The 17,334-nt window shown below is 40.2% G+C and overlaps 1 protein-coding gene across 4 annotated transcripts; it reads right to left on the bottom strand.

Annotated features, from left to right (window-relative positions):
* Positions 1 to 395: 395 nt before the first annotated feature.
* Positions 396 to 15,912, bottom strand: phldb2a (pleckstrin homology-like domain, family B, member 2a). 4 transcript variants are annotated; one of them, XR_013647368.1, is made up of 18 exons: positions 15,726 to 15,912; positions 13,690 to 13,801; positions 12,041 to 13,008; positions 11,677 to 11,949; positions 9,491 to 9,625; positions 7,463 to 7,600; positions 6,852 to 6,998; positions 6,313 to 6,423; positions 6,144 to 6,233; positions 5,925 to 6,062; positions 4,788 to 4,887; positions 4,435 to 4,615; positions 3,132 to 3,222; positions 2,904 to 3,050; positions 2,802 to 2,828; positions 2,609 to 2,716; positions 2,395 to 2,480; positions 396 to 2,206 (listed from the first exon to the last, which is right to left on the bottom strand). XR_013647368.1 is itself a non-coding variant. In XM_011483484.4 (17 exons), the coding sequence occupies exons 2-17, from the start codon at positions 13,739 to 13,741 to the stop codon at positions 2,066 to 2,068; spliced, it is 3,018 nt and encodes a 1,005-aa protein (XP_011481786.1). In that variant the 5' UTR covers positions 13,742 to 13,801; positions 15,726 to 15,912; the 3' UTR covers positions 396 to 2,065. The 4 variants fall into 4 exon arrangements, 2 of the variants coding, with proteins under 2 accessions (XP_011481786.1, XP_011481787.1); XR_013647369.1 differs by having other exon boundaries at positions 4,435 to 4,612; XM_011483484.4 differs by having other exon boundaries at positions 2,609 to 2,828.
* Positions 15,913 to 17,334: the final 1,422 nt, after the last annotated feature.

Raw genomic sequence — 17,334 nt, 5'->3', positions numbered from 1 at the left:
ACTTGGTACTGCCACATCCACCACATCGGCTTTCCTCTCTTCTTTGTCCATCACTACAAGGTCTGGTTGCTTTGCCATTATCATCCTTCCAGTCAAAGTCCCACAGGACATACTCTACCAATTTTGGAGGTGTTTCACATTGATAACTGTTTCAGCTCCCAAAGCTGTTAACATATTAAGCCATCCCGTTTGAAGATACAGTGTAATAGATATGAGCACCCATTTGTGTAATGGTGTCCTGTAAGACCTTTAATTCCCACTACATCAAATGTTAAACCCAACATCTACAGGAAAGTGTTGTGTATGTTGATTAATGAGTTTCTTTTAAGTGCTCCAACACGCAAAGTGCCTCCACACAATATGTTTGTTTCAAATAGAAAAAGCAACGAAACATCTTAGGAAAGTGATTCAGAACCAGTTATTTATTTTTGACACAGGTTGAGTATAAAAACCTAAAGCAGAATCATTGTTATTTTATACAAATATAGAATATAACATGTACTAAAATACCATTTTTCTTTAATAGTGTTTGTGAGATGCAGCGCTGATGAATGCACTGCAGGAGATCCCAACATTCACCCCTTGCAAACCATCAACTACTCGGCTGTTATCAGAAAAAATGCCTGTTGTTGATGTTGCAACAGTCCAAACACATGCAGGTCAAATGCGTGCATGCATTTTAACGATGCTTTCAAAAGCATCAAATGCTCTCAAAGGAATACTTGATGGTAGCAGACAAATAAAGGAGGCCTAATTATCTCAGATTCTGAGCATTTGTGTCTAGAGCCTGACCATTACGTCATTCTGGTGCAAAGACTGTGCGCTGAGGACCTCTGCTGGTGAAACAGAACAGGATGACGACGCAGTAAATACAACTTCAATGCTGCGCAACGCATCCTGACAGGGCTCTGCAGACAGAGGGAGCCCACTGCACAGAGGAAGCTGTGCAACACAGAGTCACTGCTGTTTGGGCAGTGATTCATTTCAGAAAAATACAAGTAAAAAATAATGATAAAACATAACACTGTTTGTAGCAACTGACATGCATAGGTTTTTGGTTTAAAATCTATTTCTATAAGACACATTCAATCCTGCTATAGGCTAAGCAGACAAAATCAGCTTATATTGGTTGTATGAAAGCAGCAATTAGAGAAAGAAGAGTACAAGCATAACAAAATAATGGCTTCATCTGTATAAGAAAACAAAAAAATAATAATAAATCTGTGTTTCTGCATGTTCTAATAGAGAGGAGCATTTGAAACACAAAATTGGATCCAAATTTTATACTGAAAAGCCCAAACAGAGGTAGAAGTAGAAAAGTAACTTTTGGAGCATGATACTGTGTAGAAAAGGCAAAAATAAACATGTGCTGCATATGTTCTGAGACATTTTAAAGAGTACCTGATATGTTGTTAGCAAAATGGAAGAAAAAAAATGTGATGATCAAAAATCTAAGAAGGAAAAAGGAAATAGCTTAAAGATCCACTCTGATGAAAATTGTGTTTTGGGCGTTTTTATGTTCTTGTGGCATTTTCTCATGATGGAAGGCATACATGAAAACAATTAGGCAGAAAGTTGCATTTCAGAGTATTGTTTTATTCAAATCGTTGTGAACCAGGAGCAGGCAAAAAAAATGCAGTCTAAAAAGTTTTGTATTTGGGACGTAGAAATTACACTGGGCCGACCACAAGCTCCCTGCTCTGAACTCTCAGTAATGGGGAAGGAGGAGCGGGGGTCGCCAACAGTCCTATTCACAACTCAGAGGTGAATTTCTAATGAACTCCTGCCGCTCTGCAGTGATTATGTTTCAGAAAACGAGCTTTTATTTTGTAATTTTGACTAAAACTGGCATAATCATAATTAAAATACCACTGGGAAGACTTTTAAAGTAGATCAAAAGATGATCAGAGTGGGTCTTTAAGGCTAACATGGCAGATCTTCTCAAGTATTTTCATTGCTTAGTTAACCTGATATAGATCCATCTCAACTCTGCGTGGCATCAACCTCGATAGAAACAGATAGCCGCAAGTTTTCCCATTGGGCTCAATGTTAACCAAATAAAGTGTCACACCATGAAATGCATGTGTCCTTCAGCACCCGTTACAATAACATCCATCCAGATACGCATGGCCTCAGGAGACGGAGCCACCATGTAGTACACCCGATCGTGGGTCTTCACACTGAAGGTCAGTGAGGGATTGGGGCTCTGGTGTGTGAAGGAAAAAATATGCAATAAAAGGAAGGTAATTAAGGAGGGAGATGTAAAGAGAAGCATGTGTGGGAAGGAGAAGAGGACAAACAGATTTTTCAGTGTTTACACTAAAAGGGGCCAGTTTCAAAGATGGCAGATGTTGAAAACATACACACACATCCGCACAAACCCAGAAGACTTACTTTGTGTGCGTTCTTTAAATGGTCATAGTACACCTCCTCTATGGCTTGGAAGTAAATGACCCCTTTCATCTTGGTCTCATGTTTGTCTGCAGTGAGAAGCATAAGCAAAGCTATGATCAAAGCGCCCTATTCCAAACAGCCACTCCTGGCTTAAGAGGGACACAAGCACGTCCCATTTGAAGCTGCACAGACGCTCAAAGGTGAGGGTGTTCACCTGCATAATACGTGAGAGTCCTGCGGTTATGGTCGAACACAAACCAACGTTTCTTCCATGTTTTGATTTTTCCGCCCATCTTGACTAAGAATCCACGACAGGTTTTATCTGTGATGGCCAAATGAAAGCAGGCGTTTGGGTTGTGGCCAGCTCCTTCAATATGGCCATAAAGATCAAAGTCATCTTTTCTTACAGGGAGGTAGCGAGTCAAGAGTCGTGACTATGGAAAAGATTAAAAAAAGTTATTTTCTGCTTTTAAAAAACATAGTTTGTCATCTGGACTTGTTGTTGGCACCTGTGATCTCTGTTTCTCCCTGAGCTTCACCTCCCGTTCCACAAGTTTCTGTCTCCTGCAAGTCTCCTCCTGTAGTCGTTTTTCCAGGTCCTCTCGTCGTCTCCGCTCCTCCTCCAGAGCCTGCCTGCGAACCTCCATCTCCCGTTCCTGCAAACAAACCACATGTGAACAAAAAATTGGCCATCAAGCACAAACATCTACAAGTTTCCATTATGCTTGGCTTGTTACCCGATGCTCGAGGAGTCTCTGCTTCTCAGCTTGAGCTTCTCGCAGCAATCGCTCCATCTCCTCAATCTTTGCCATGTTGGATGTGCTGGCACTGGAGAAAACAAGTCGTTAGGGCCTAAAAGAAATGTCTTTTAAACTTTACCAGTATCATTTTCTCTGCCATCAGCTCCTTTGGAGAACTCCAACATATCTGACTCCTGCAGAGGAAGTAGGCCTAATCTAACCAACGAGTGTGAGGGCAGATCTCGGCAAGGGTTGGGGAGCCAGATTACTTTCATTAGATCCTGTGATTTGAACCTACTTTAGATCACAAGACTTCCAAAACAAATATCCCGAGCATGACTTCTCATGTGGTTTCCCACTTTTTTTAAATAGTTCCATGTGAAAAAATAATAGTGAAAAAAAACAACAAAGTTTAAAATTTAAATAAATAAACAAAAACAATTTTGAAAAAAGTTTTTTTTTCCACAAAAGGACACACATTATCATGATAAAGACAGAATAAAAGGGTAGTACAGTAACTTTAGGGCTATTGTGAGTAACATTTTTTTTTCAAAATACTTGCAGAGGTGTTTTTATACCGTATTGCCATTTACAGCAAATTAATTTCTCCCTTTTAACCCTTGTGCTATCTTAGATGACCCCACCCTTACATTGACGTCTTCTCCCTACCATGACAAAGGTGGATAAAGGTGGAAAGATTTCATGTAATCCATGGACACCAGTGAAGATCACAAATCATTGAGGAAAAAAATTCAGGGCACTGTCTAGTGGGTCTAGATGACCCAACTCCCAATGTTAAAGTGCCTAGGATAGCACAAGGGTTACATGAGTGAAGATTAAGTTGAAGCACACAAAACTCTTCTGAAAGTGGTCTATCAAAAGCTGAAGATGAATCAAACTCCACTAGGACGCCTTCTGTGTGCTTTTATTTTTTCATTGACTGTATAACAGAACTGGACTGAGTGACTCCACCCCCTTGCATTCACAGAATTCCAGAAGTAAAAGCCTAATAAATATGAACAAATTGCAAGGACTGTTTATCAGTCCACTGTTTTGTGATGGTGAAAACTTGGTTTATAAAAAATAGATTAAAATAGATTTTATGCATGAGAATCGTTCAAATGCAACGCATTGTGGTCTATATTCACCAGTCCATGAGCACCAATGCACACTAGATTTTCGCAGAGATTTTAGAGTTGCAGATTTGGGCAGACCCACAAAATGGCAAACGCATCATGTAGTGCACAATGTACTGAGGGAACTCGGACACAACCCCACAGTTGATGTTTCGTTTTCAGACCTGGAAATGTTGTCGGGGGAGCAGGCGGAGAAGCTGGTCTCCAGGCTGTCAGAGCTGTCTACGCTCATTGTGTCTAAAGCCTGACTGTTGTCTGGGTAGGAAAAGGAGTCCAAGAAGGATTCGGACACCATCCTGGAGCAAAAATCACTTTGTCTTTGCCTGTCTTCATGGCCGTTGCCTGCTGAAAGAAACAAAATGTCAAAAAAATGACAGCTATTGAGTTTCATAAAAATCTGGATTGTTTCATCCCTCTTGTGTTAACAACCCTCGTGAAGAGCTGCAGACTTTAATGAACCACCACAACAACTAGATTTATTTTGAAAAAGACGCCACAATTTGTCACTGCAACTTACTCTTGGCCAACCTGCGAGTGTTTACTTCCCGAGGGGAAAAGCTGAAGTTTTGTGGTAGGACGCTGCCACAACTGGAGCTTTGGGATAGAGGAAGGTGAGCCTGGGAAAAAAAAAGACAGCATACTCAGATCAGGACCAGACTTGACAATCTTTACAAAACTGTAAAGATAAGTGCTTCCTGAGCTGAATGAGTGTTGTAAACCAGAGAGAGAATTCCTGTTTGGGTGGATCACTCTCATGGGAGAACAGTTTACTTCATTCCAATAACTCAGAACACTGAATTCCCCTTTTCAGCAGGCCAGACTTGAATGAGCTTTTTCAAACTTCCTACTCCATTACCAAATGCTTTGATGGAAGATTCAATAACAGTACTTAAGGGTGTATTCAGACTGGGAAAACTGTTTGGTCCGGACCCAGTCTGCTTAATTTGGTCCTGATTGAGTCCTGAACCTTGGGTTTGGTCTGTATTCAGACTGCTGTTTAGGGGACTTCCCTGTTCGGGACTAAAGCCTGTAAACAAAAGCATGTGACTAAAGTTATCCTAACTCATTGGTCAAGAATTATGAGGGAGGGCCAGTGCAACTAATGGCATAAATTATGGAAGTCTTGCGCTGTTAGTTCATTCAAATTTTTTATTTTGCTCAACGTCTCAATGTCAGACTCAACACTTTTTACTCACTTTTCTGGCCCGGTGGAGGCAAGAAGACAGCTAAGAAGGTACGCTGATCAGTGTTTATGACATACAGATAGTCGGGAAAACAGTGAAAAGCAAAAATGAAAAGTTGTTTTGATGAGTCTGAATTCATCCCATCACATTTCAGTGAGTTGCTGTGTCTCATTGTTGTAGTGTTAAGGCATTATTTTAAGAGAATTGGTAAGAAACTACAAGGCAGCTTTTAGGATGACGTCACAGCAGCGCCTGTCGGGCGCGTGCTGCGTAACAAAACACAGAAAGGCATGTAAGAAAATTTCCATCTTGTTTAAATAAATGTTTGAACAAATAAACAGTTGGACCCTTTTTTTGATCGTAATATAAATCGTTGATTTATATTTGTCCGCCGCTCATCTGTTGCATTCCTACTCTGTTTACGTCGGCTATAGACTACAGGCTATAGACTGATTCTGAAAAGAGCTGACCTTGGAAGGAAGTGAACGTCCGATGGTTCTGCCATAGGAGCTGAGGAGCTGCTGGCTCCTTCTAAGAGGTACACTCTCAGTAGGGTGGGGGGAGCTTTCTTTGCAGCTTCTTCTCCTTTCCTTCAGCGAGTGTAGGTGCTGGATAACACAAATCAGAAAACTCAGTCACTAGACGTCACTTTAAGTAAAGTTACTGGTGTTCCTGTAATCGAGTCCTACCTCTTTGATGGTGACTGGATTGCTGGTGAAGGGTTGTCCTTCAGACAACTCTGCATACTTCCCTTCTAAAGATGACAGCTTTTCTCTTTCCTGCAGACAGCAGACGCTCTTTAACTTTAAAAAACAACAACAAATGTTTAGAACGTGGGAGTAAAGAGAATTTTCCTACCTTCTGAAGCATGATGAGCAGGTTGTTTTTTTCTCTATGGAAATTCTCTCTTTCTTGCTGAGCCTGCAAAGTAATCTGTGAGGACTGTTTCTTCAAAGTCAGGATTCGTTCCTGTGAAACATATCAGTGCATTACCATAGCGGGGAATGAGTTCAACAAAAGGTCAGTTCAGGAGTTTTAGCAGATGCCTGAGTAATGCGATTCATCTTGAAAAAAAAAAAAAGTGCTGAAATTTATAGCAGGATTTATTTTTTCTACAGCTTTATTCTCTTTAGAGATTTTAAGCACAACCTGCAGAAGGATTAGTGACAAAAAACAGAATCTAATCACGAAAAACCTCACAGAAAAAGACAAATACATGGAAAAATGGGGATCAAGACTTTTGTGAAACCCTTAACCCTAAGTTTGCTAAGCTAAATGATTATGGATTTTTCTTTTTATCTTGCCAGGACCTACTTTTAGTGCATTTACATGCAATAACTGCAGTGTCACAGGCACTGCTAGCTCCATGCATGCTCATTTAACCTCACTGATTTTACCTTACGAGTGACAACAAGACGCTGACAGTCGGCGATCTCTCGCATCAGCTCCTGGCTTTGATTCTCTATTTCCTCGTCCTGCTTAGTTTCACTTTCCAACCTTTGAAACTCTAAATCCTCTGGACTTTGTGATTGCTTCTCTCTTTCCTACAAGAAACACCATAAAACATGACAGTGCAAATTGAAGCTCTAAGTTATAGCACACAATACAAAATCAAAAAACTAAAAGCATTAAATGGACCATCTGTATCAAAGCGATATAAAAATTTGACTTCGCTCAGTTTACGGATTATATTCTTTCTCCTTCAAACAAAAAAAGTAAACTTTATGTGAAATTTCTTAAATGTATGTTTTAGATCATTCCAGTGTGGGTTTAACCCCTCATGTCTGACTTAATTTCCAGTCATACAAAAAACATTCTTTATTGTTGTTTCCGTTCAAGTTGATGCTAAATTAGTTATGTGAAGTTAGTGAAGTTATGGATGTAATGGTACGTTGCAAATGAGAAAAGCATCGGCGTACACACAATGGGAAGAAATTATTGACACAATCACTGTAACAAAAAGAAGCAAAATGTTGCTTCTAGAGTTTTTTTTTTAATCTGTTCATACCTGAGATGTCTCTGTGTCATCTGTCTTTTCAGTGTTACTTTCTTTCCCCTTCAATTCTTCCAGGAGCTCTTTCTCCCTCTGAAGCTGAGCCATCTCAGACTCCTGTTCTCCATCCAGCAGAGCACACTCCACCTCCACCTGTAGAAAACCCCAATGCAAGGAAACATTTTCCATTTAGGTAATATCAGTGCAGCATTTTGTATGTGTTTATTCCACATGCGTAAAATATGTGAGCCTACTGGCAGCTTTATGATACCATTAGTGGATTTCAATTATTTTTTGGGGTTTTAGTTTTAAAATGTTTCCACACACAGATACTTCAGTAAAATTGTTTACTGACTTTTACAAAGTAACAAAAAGCTCTCGATACATTTATGTCTACTCCAGTTCATGCTTTCTAGTACATGTTAAATTCTCCTTTTCAGTACAAGGATACTGGTAAAACCTTCATATAAAGACAGGCTCTTGCTTCAGAATACATGTTAGCCAAACCCTGTCCTGAGTTCCAAAAGAAGAAATAATGACCTGATAATGATTAATGTCATGTAAATACCTGGGATAGAACATACCTGACTATAGGAGTGCAAACTACTGTACCATAAAAAAATATTTTTTCAGAATTACAATGCCATACATGACTCCTTTATTATTTTCAAGTTATTTTCTTTGTAAAACATGCAGAGACTTAACATAATATAAAGTGACAAATGAATTCTAGTGGTGGCGATGTGCATTGAAAACTGCCTGCTAATCATATTCTATATTTTTGCTAAAGTAAAAGAACTGAAAGCCCAAATTGAGGAAAAACCTTTAGTCAGTAGTCTTTTTTTAGCTACTTTAAAATAAAAGGACAAACAGAGACCAAATAGAGAACCACAGATCTATGGGCCTCAGAAAGACTAAAACAACTACAAAATCAAAAAATTGCAGGCTAAAGTACTACACCCTTAACAACAGGACAGTCAGCAGGCAGATGACGGCGCTGTGAAAAACAGACAATTCAAGTGTTTGGTTGTCAAGCCTATTGGGGTAATTTGACTCAAAACTTTAGGTTAAAATGAATGAAAATAGCTTAAATGATTAATAAAAGGCAGGATGTTTTTAACAATCTGTTGCATTGTAGTAGTAAAATAACTTTTTGGATAATTAGTTGTTGGAAATACACAAGTTACTAAATATGTGGTGAATAAAATTGTTGTTCAACATTTGACCTATCCTGCCAGGGGTCACCACAGCATATCAGTTTTCACCGCTTCGCACAGTTAGTTTGGATTTTTATGTCGAATGCTCTTCCTGACACAGCCCTGTATTTATCCTGGCTGGGGACAGGCACAGGGGACCCAGTTAGGCAGTACTGTGAAGGGTCTTTCCCAAGGACCCACACTGGATGAAGCTCATTACACCCCCTGAGAATTGAGCCCCGACTCCATGTACCAGTCATGCACTTAACCAATTCAGCTAATGTTACTAAAAAGTATGAGAGTAAAGCCTCACACTATTTATTACAGCAAAAAAACATACAAGTTACATTTCTAATGAGTTACTACTGACTACATTAAAAAACTACTTAGAATACACAAAAAAGTAATTCAAATGACAGTAAATAAATGCTATGTTTAAAGTTACAAAATTTTATATATTTACTAATTGAGTTGATGAGAGTTTAGTGCCTTTAATTGCAACTTGGAAAAATCTTTCTCTCTTTCTCCTAAACCCATCTGATTTCTAATTCCAACCAAGTGAAACTGCATGTTTAAAGAGTGAAAACACAAATGCTATGTTCAAAAATTTGTTTCATAGCTAAAAAACACTAAAGACAACATTTGTTGATAAGGCCTGAAATCTAAGTAGCCAGCCAGGTGGAACAGAAGATTCTAACTTAAAGATTAGACATCCATGATCATGCAATATCAGACAGATTGCTTCATAAATCTTATGTTAATCAAATATTTGAAATAAAAAAAGTGCTTACTTTTATTGAATTATTATAAAATGAAATAATGGAAATCTGGTTTATTTGCTGGTTACCTCTCGAAGAGACTCTTCGATCTGGTTGTCCAAGTCTTTGATCTTTTGCTCCAGCTCTTCTATGTTGTTCAGAACTTGAATCCTTTCCTCCTCTATATGAGTGACCTCTTGTTTCAGCTGCACGCTCTCCAGCGCCTAAATGACATCAGAAATGCAAGCCAGAGCTCGGATCAATACAATCCTCAATGTTTATGAGAATTTCTTTGTCAATATTTCTTCCAAGATCCCACTAAATTCACTTGAATTTTTTTTTCATGCCAGAACAATAATCTTTCTGTTCACAACATCAGTATAAAAAAAAAGTTTGATGAAAACAGCTGCAGTTTTGACTCCAAAACTGGACTGGTGACAACAAGGGCAGGATTTTCTTCTTCTTCTTACTGTGATGGAATTTGTTGTCATTTTCTTCTGATGCCAAATGACTCCCACATATCTGGCTAAATCTTTTCACGCTTCGTTACTGCTTGTGTTTTGCAGATCTCTCCTAACATCATGTATTTTTCTGAATTATTACAACTAGGGATCTGAGGGAATCAGAGTTTTTCTTCTGCTCTTACTGCTCTGAGGAATGCAGGACTGAAGGTATTTAGAGACTGTAAACATCTGACACAAATGAACCTTAGCAGACACCACCGTCTCAACCATTAAAACTGGATTTAATACATATAATCATATGTATTATGCATATGTGGTTACATTAAAAAAATGATTACCTGGATTTATAAAAAAAAAAAATTAGCACCCTCACCCCTGTTGCAAGCAAGAAACATCTGGAAAAGCCCATCAGTGCAGTCGCATTCTTCCACTCAAGCAGGCGTGCACAGATGTGCATGCACTCTAACACAAACCAACTCCCTGTGGGATAGAGTCATTTCCTGTTACCCCCTCCTTTTTCAGTTTGAATGGCTCTGTCCTAAAACAAAACTAGAACTTCGTCATTAAAACCAGACAGTATATTTTAGATTTTTTTTCTGTCTGTGAAGTGGAAAAAAAATAATAATACAGTGAGGGGGTGGTCTTCATGGGAAGAAAAATACTGTTAGTGATGTGGTAAGTACTTTTTTTCTGTGGATTCAACATATTCATTGATTCTCAGGATGTGCAGGGATGTTTCCCATCATCATTTATAAAAAAGAGATGTGTACAAGTTCAGAGAAAAGTAGTGGTTTCCCATTACGTCACATATGCAGCAGATTTTAATGGATGGCGTGACAAAGGAACTCTTGGATGAGCTTCATATGAAGGAAAAGTGGATAAAGAAAATGCCATTTACTATAATTATAATTACAAAAAGTGACCTTGTGTCACGAAAGGTAAACAAGCGGGGATAAACAATTTGTCCGCATCTAGATTATTTACATTCCATTCCACAAAAGGGAAGCATCTTATTACTTCCTATTGCAGTTTTTGCAGGACAAATTTCCAACAAAGTGACATTTTCTTTCTTCTAAGATCTGATATTCTACCTTAGTGTCACCATCACAAATGCTCAAAGTGCCTCACTTTTGAATCCCTAATGCCACTAATTCAATCTGTAATGATTTAAAACATCCAGATTTGGTTGATTAAAGGATTAGAAGTTGAGGTGAGAATAAACAGATAAAGGATTATTATTTGTCAACTTAAGTCACCAGTCAAATCAGAATTACCTTAAAGTGATTTTAAAAAACAGATTGTCTTCTAGTCCTTTTCCTTTCAGATTTTCTCATCAGGAGTCGCCACAGTGAATCAGCTTCCTCCACCTAACCCTGTCTTCTGCATCCTCTCCTCTAACACCAGCTACCTTCATGTCTTCGTTCACTGCATCCATAAACCTTCTCTTTGGTCTTCCTCTACACCTCTCGCCTGGCAGCTCTGGACTCAGTGTCCTTCAACCAATATATTCACGGTCTCTCCCCTTTGGACATGTCCAAAACACCTCAGTCTGGCCTCTCTGACTTTGATGTGATGAAACGTCTTTATCTTCACAGGTTTCACTTGTTTAACAAATTGTTTTTGATGTTGCAGATTGTCAAAATTGTGTGACTGTGCTAAATGAAAGCTGAACATTGAAATATTCAATAGAAACTGAGTTGTCTGCCTTTTTACTCAGATTCTTTCAATTTCAAACCTTTTTGAAAACAGGAACAGTAACGATTTTAAGGTAATCTTTATGCATGACAAACATAAATTTGATGATGATTTACTTTGGTTCTGTGGTGTGCGGATGGAGAAGGGGCGCTGCTACCCAGGCTGGTGGCGGGTGAGCGGGACCTGGCGTCTCTGTGGCTGCTCTGCTGGCGTTCTGGAGCAGAGCTGCTGGGAGAATCGGAAAACACAGACTCATCGTCGGACACCTGCAGCTTCTCCAGCTCCTTGTTGATCTTCTGCAGGTCGGAAACTGAAGAGCCGGTTGGCTCTCTGGGCACTTGACCCAACTCAGTGCACAGGTTTAGGATGGTTTCTAGTCGCTGGCATTCCTGCACGCAGAAGATTGATGGTTGCTTCTCAAAGATGCTAAGGAAACTTTTAAGTGACAATGAGGTACCAACTGCAGATTAAAAGCCTCACCAATCTCTGCACTTTCTGCTCCCGGAGCCGCTCATCTCTCTGGTGCTGGTGGTAATCTTTCAATTCCTCTTTGCCATTCAGTGAGCTGATACTGCCCACTCTATGTCCTGGACTTAAGAAGCTCTTTCCAAAGGACAATCGTCTCTCTCCAATTGGGATATCTAAGCCTGTTCCATCAAGCTCCACACCAAGTGAGCTCAGAGAAGTAAGACTGGACCTCCTGGGTGTGTTGGGCATACTGGCTGGTACTGTCACATCTGGAGGCTGCTCTAAGGATGAAAGACTGCGTCTTTGTCCCGCTGAGGCTGCCCCCCTGTGAGATCCTGCTATGTGACGAGAAGGCAGCGATAGAAGAGGGGGGTCTGCTCCATTGTGAAGGCGTGGTAAAGAACGACTGTGCTTCCCCAAACTGTTGAGAGACCCAGTGGAGTATTTCCTCTGCCTGGTATCAACTCCAGCTTTGCCTTGGGAGTAGACCCTGCGTCCTATTCGAGGACTAGAGGGCATACTGGCTGCTCCACTTCTGGCCCTGGGTGAGCGAAGCACAGCTTCCCCATATGCAGACAGCGTAGAGCCCCCTTCTTCTGAGTTGGGGAGCAGAAGGCTGTCCTGAGACTGATGTCGGGTTTGGGGATGACGAAGCGAGCCGTTTGAGTTAAGCAAACGCTCGCTTTGACGCGGCGATGGAGGCACGCTGCTGCTGGTGATGTAAGAGAAGTTTCTCAAGGCGGGTGGGGGGCGCTCTGCAGTGCTGAGGACGGACAACGGCCTGTTGGGCTGGGCTCCACCAGGAGGAGGCACACTGAGGTACTTGCGGCTGCACTCTGCAGCCCTGAGGCTGGCCTCCAGGGCACTCTTTCTGCGCTGCAGAGTCTCCATGAGCTCCTGAAGCTCTGCTTTGGAGCGGGAACCCCTCAGCAAAGTCCCACCTGCTGAGCCACTGCCGCTGTGCTCGATCTTTACACAATCTAAGAAGAAAAAGATGGTTCAACAAAAAGAAAAAATTATAAAAAAGTCCACTTTAGCAAAATAAGACCAAGCAAAAGCTCAGCAAAAAGATGTGGTACCACCATGCTGAGTAAGAGGGGGGAAATCAGTGAAATATGTGCTGTCATAATGTTCTGAGCCCAACACAAACACTGGCTCAATCAGTGGTTGAGACTCTTCTAAATATGGAGAGAGGCTGGTCGACCAAGACGAGGTCCCACAGCCTCAACAAAAGTCCTGAGGGCAACCCAAACTGAGCCAGGAGCTGGAAGAACGCAAAGTATGGTTTATTTCTTATTCCAGCATTTCCACAACCCCTTCACAAAACTGTGCTTAATGAATTAATAATAGGTTTTCAGAATGATGCAAGGACTGATCGAGTTCTCTGAACAGAAAGTCAAAGCTTGTGCAAGTCTAACAGATACCTTCAGTATGACTCTTCACCTAAAAATGAGCCAGAGGTCAGCCAGAAGTTTGTTTTCTGAGAAGCAATTTGAGCTTTGATGAACAAAACCCATGTACTAACACTCAAACATTCCCTGATAAGATGGAGCGAATTCCAAACAGCTTTTGGAATGATGATGATGACAGATTAGACAAAAAGGAAAATCAATAAATCTGTGAGACCCGGTTTGCGTGATAGTTTCAAAAATGAGTGTTACCTGATGTGTAGCCCATTGTGGTGACACCCCTCTGAGGAAACATACTGTTCATCACAGTAAGCCCCCTTGTCTGTTGGATCTGAGCTCAGGAGGCAGGGTTCAGCTGGGACTGCTGCATAACAAGACAGGAAATCAATAGGAAACTCTTGTTTAAACCAGAATCGCCTCTGTGCTTTTGCTCTGTTGTAGGCCAAGATATTTTTGGTTCAGCAAAGTTTATTTTTGTCAGATGCACATCACAATCATGCACTGATTAAAAATGTGAACATTTTAGCAGAATATTCAAGTCTAAATAAAAGCCGATTTTAAAGAAATCGTTTACATTTTATGAAAAAGTTTGAATTTGACTTCATAACCTGCATGCCAGCAAATCACTAACCTAAAAGAAGTTTATTAATGTGATGGATGACAAATAACATCCACAATCACTTGGTCATTCTTGCAGAAATAAACAAATCAAGACTTTCACTAAAGAGACTAATAGAAAAATTCAGCTCAAAGCCCCCCCAATTCTTGATTCCAACTCACATTCCAGATGTGCGTATTACAAGCAGACGCAGTGGGAAAAAAAACTTTCCAAATGACTATAAGTGTTAAAACAGACCCAAACGAGAGCCTTATGTCTGACCCACTGTACCCAGTAGAGCTAAGCAAGCAGAACTTGGCACTGATATCACCATTCGGCCCCTCAGGGCTCAACATTCACACTCACCTAACAAGTCCTGCAGCTCATGCTGAACTCATTAGGCTGTCACTTATATATTTCACTTTTTGAAGTTTTGGAGATTTAAAGGAAGTTTAGAAAATGTGTACTTTTTTGGAGATAAAGTAAATAAAAGATAAGAAAAAAGAAAATCCTTTTCATTATAAGAATTAAATGTAATTAAAATATAAAGTCACGTTCCCGAGACACAAAAAGACATCATTGGCTGATCTAAGATATTCTGGTTCTGCTGTCTGGAGAGAGCCGACAGGAAGCAGGGTATCCTCTTACACATCCAGTCAGCATGAGTTCATTCTTCAGACTTCCATACTGAATGAGGAGGGCCAAAACCCCCCGCCTTGGCTCAAAGGCAGGAGGTGTAACTCAATCAATTTATGTGATTAAAAGAAAGGGAGAAAACATATTGCCCAAGCAGATAGAAACAGATGGAAAAGAGGCCACTAACAAAATGGTTTTGGTGGTGCTTCAGAAAAAATAGTTCCACATTGCGATAGACTTGTGTTGCCTCACAAATCTAACCCACAGTTCAGACAAAAACACAAGAAAAACACAAAAAAAGAAACTTTCATTCATGCATATTTAAATTTTGTACTTAAAAATAGAAAAACATCCTTCCCATTGTTGCCTGAACAGCTCAAACTGACTTCAGTTTTAGTGGTGCAGATTTTTAGCAGCAACACACACATGCATCAGTTTGAAATATCTCTGCACTAAACTTCAAAAACCAAACATTTCACACCAATATATCAGAACTATTTTTTTTTCAAAATGAAGAGAAAGAAAAACTGATTTTAATCTGTCTGTATTTATAAACTAAATTCATAGGTCATTTGTTAAGATTTAAATAAATTAGTACCATGTTTGATGTCAATATGAAAGTGACAACTTGTTCTTTTTTTATTGGAAACATTTCAAAGTAATTAAATGATATAAAACAAGTTCCTTCTTTTTGATCACGTGACCTCTACTTATACAAACATGGGCATTTAAGTCAAGTTTATAACATTTCACAAACTTGGTACAATGGTTTAACCATCTTTGTTTTATTATAATCTTTATAAAGCACTAAGAATATTTTAGGTTTTCAAAAAAAAATGGTAAGTTTTGGCAGACTCATGAACACACGCGCGCACTCAAGTACGCGCACACTCCCAGCATCGTCAGGATTAAATGCGCTTTTTTCTAAAAAACATGTGCACCAAATCATTCAAATAACACAGCATATGATGAAGCTGACAGTTGCATTGAGCATCTCTGAGTCTGACAGAGGGACGGATCGCCTCCTCTTGTTTCCAGAATAAAAGCCTCTCACCTCCGCGTGGAGTCCGCGCTCACATGCTGAGGAGTTCTCCGCTACAGTTGAAGTTCTCCTCCATGGCTCCTGCATCAAACAGCAGAGCAAAGTCTTGTCATGATAAAGAGTCAGACAGGAGACCCTCCCACCTCCCCCCTCTCAAGATTTTCCTCCCCTGAAGGAGTGGGGGGCTCTGTTTACTTCTGCGGTTGAGCAGCTGCTGCTACTGCTGCCCCCCTCTGGCAGGTTAGAGAATTGCTCAAACGAAGGAGCAGAAAAAGCAGAATGGATTCCAGGGAGCACATGTAAAGGATAGATAGATAATCTCCTCTGCTGAGGGATTTGTTTTTCAGTCGCTGGCTCTGACCTATAACCTGATCAATATCGGGGGTCAGGTTCCATCTTGGACACACACAGTGACTTATCTCTACTTGTCATGTGACATACCCCTCCCTGACTGAACCAGATTTTTTTTTACCATCAGTCCAAGCGTTTTGGTTCCATTTTTTGGAGAAAATCCTGACTGAGTGTTTTGGCAAAAAGTTTGGGGGGTTTGGGGCTCAAACTTAGAAAAGATGTGAGCTTGTAGATTTCGGTTTCAGCAGTAATTGAGGAGGAGGCCCACTGCTGTGTTTGAAACAAGGCCAACCTCACTTTGTCTCAGTAACCAACTGCGAGCAAAGAACCCCCAACTGTCTGGGAATTCAACTGGAGAGCATCGTGGAAAAATTCCTGCTGATCCAATCATTTGTGGCCGTTGGGTTTTACACTGTGGGAAGAAGTAACACCTGAAGAATCAAATGGAATAAATAAAGAGGTACTCAAAGAGAAAGAAAATCTTTGGTTTGAGTACCATCCTGGACATCATGCAAGAAAACTCCAATGACATCACAGGGTGGGGGCCGAGGAGCCCCAACGAGATGATTAGTTCCAGATCCGAGCCGGAGTCTTTGCCGTAAAGTCAGCCCACCCTGCTCCCTCGCAGCTTCAGAAAAGTGAAGGCATCATAAATCTCAGCAGCTCTCATCTATGATGTGAGCTGATTCAAACTTGTATTCCAAACAAAAGCTTGATGGTTACAGAAAGCTGGAATGTCGTACTGTTTCCTGTCCAAAACAAATACAACAGCAGAAAATGTTTTATTGTAAAAGTCAGGAGACAGACATTTCGAGTTAGCTGCTGCATGTGCAGGCAATGGAAAAACCGTAGCTTGAAACAGCGGATTTTTGAGTGAGGCAATAAGATGGGAGCTGAAATTAAAGTCAGACTGTGGGGAGGGGGCGTGTGGGCATTGTGGGTAATTGTTGAGAGGTTTCAGTTGGAGTCTGAAAACGGTTAAATGACCCATTTAATAACAATAAATCAACATTTTCTGAAACTTTTTTGTCTAAATGTGAATCCTTTTGGTTTTCTTTGAATTAAAAGCTTCATTTCTGCTTCTTCTTATCTAGATATGTTGAAAAAACTTGGGTGAAAGTTTCACATTTAATCTCTTGGTTTGGGATACTGGCCTAAAACAAGTTAACTAATAATGTGAAGCCTTCAACTCCTTAAGTTTCTCTGTCATAGTTCATTCGTGAGCTGTTAAAATGAAAGGTTTTCCTTTCCTGTGATCAATGCCAGCAAA

The sequence above is a fragment of the Oryzias latipes genome, chromosome 14, assembly GCF_053564925.1.
Source record: "Oryzias latipes strain Hd-rR chromosome 14, Olatipes_Hd-rR_3.1".
Lineage (NCBI taxonomy): Eukaryota > Metazoa > Chordata > Actinopteri > Beloniformes > Adrianichthyidae > Oryzias > Oryzias latipes.
The sequence above is the reverse complement of the archived record's forward strand: the minus strand, read 5'-3'. Positions and strand labels throughout refer to the sequence as shown.

Excerpts from the sequence above, each read along its gene's own strand:
- phldb2a (XM_011483484.4), bottom strand. The coding sequence starts at position 13,741 with ATGAACAGTATGTTTCCTCAGAGGGGTGTCACCACAATGGGCTACACA. Across the intron at positions 3,051-3,131 it reads AGAGACTCCTCGAGCATCGG|GAACGGGAGATGGAGGTTCG; the intron begins GTAACAAGCCAA and ends GTTTGTTTGCAG. Across the intron at positions 2,481-2,608 it reads GACTCTCACGTATTATGCAG|ACAAACATGAGACCAAGATG; the intron begins GTGAACACCCTC and ends TTCTCACTGCAG.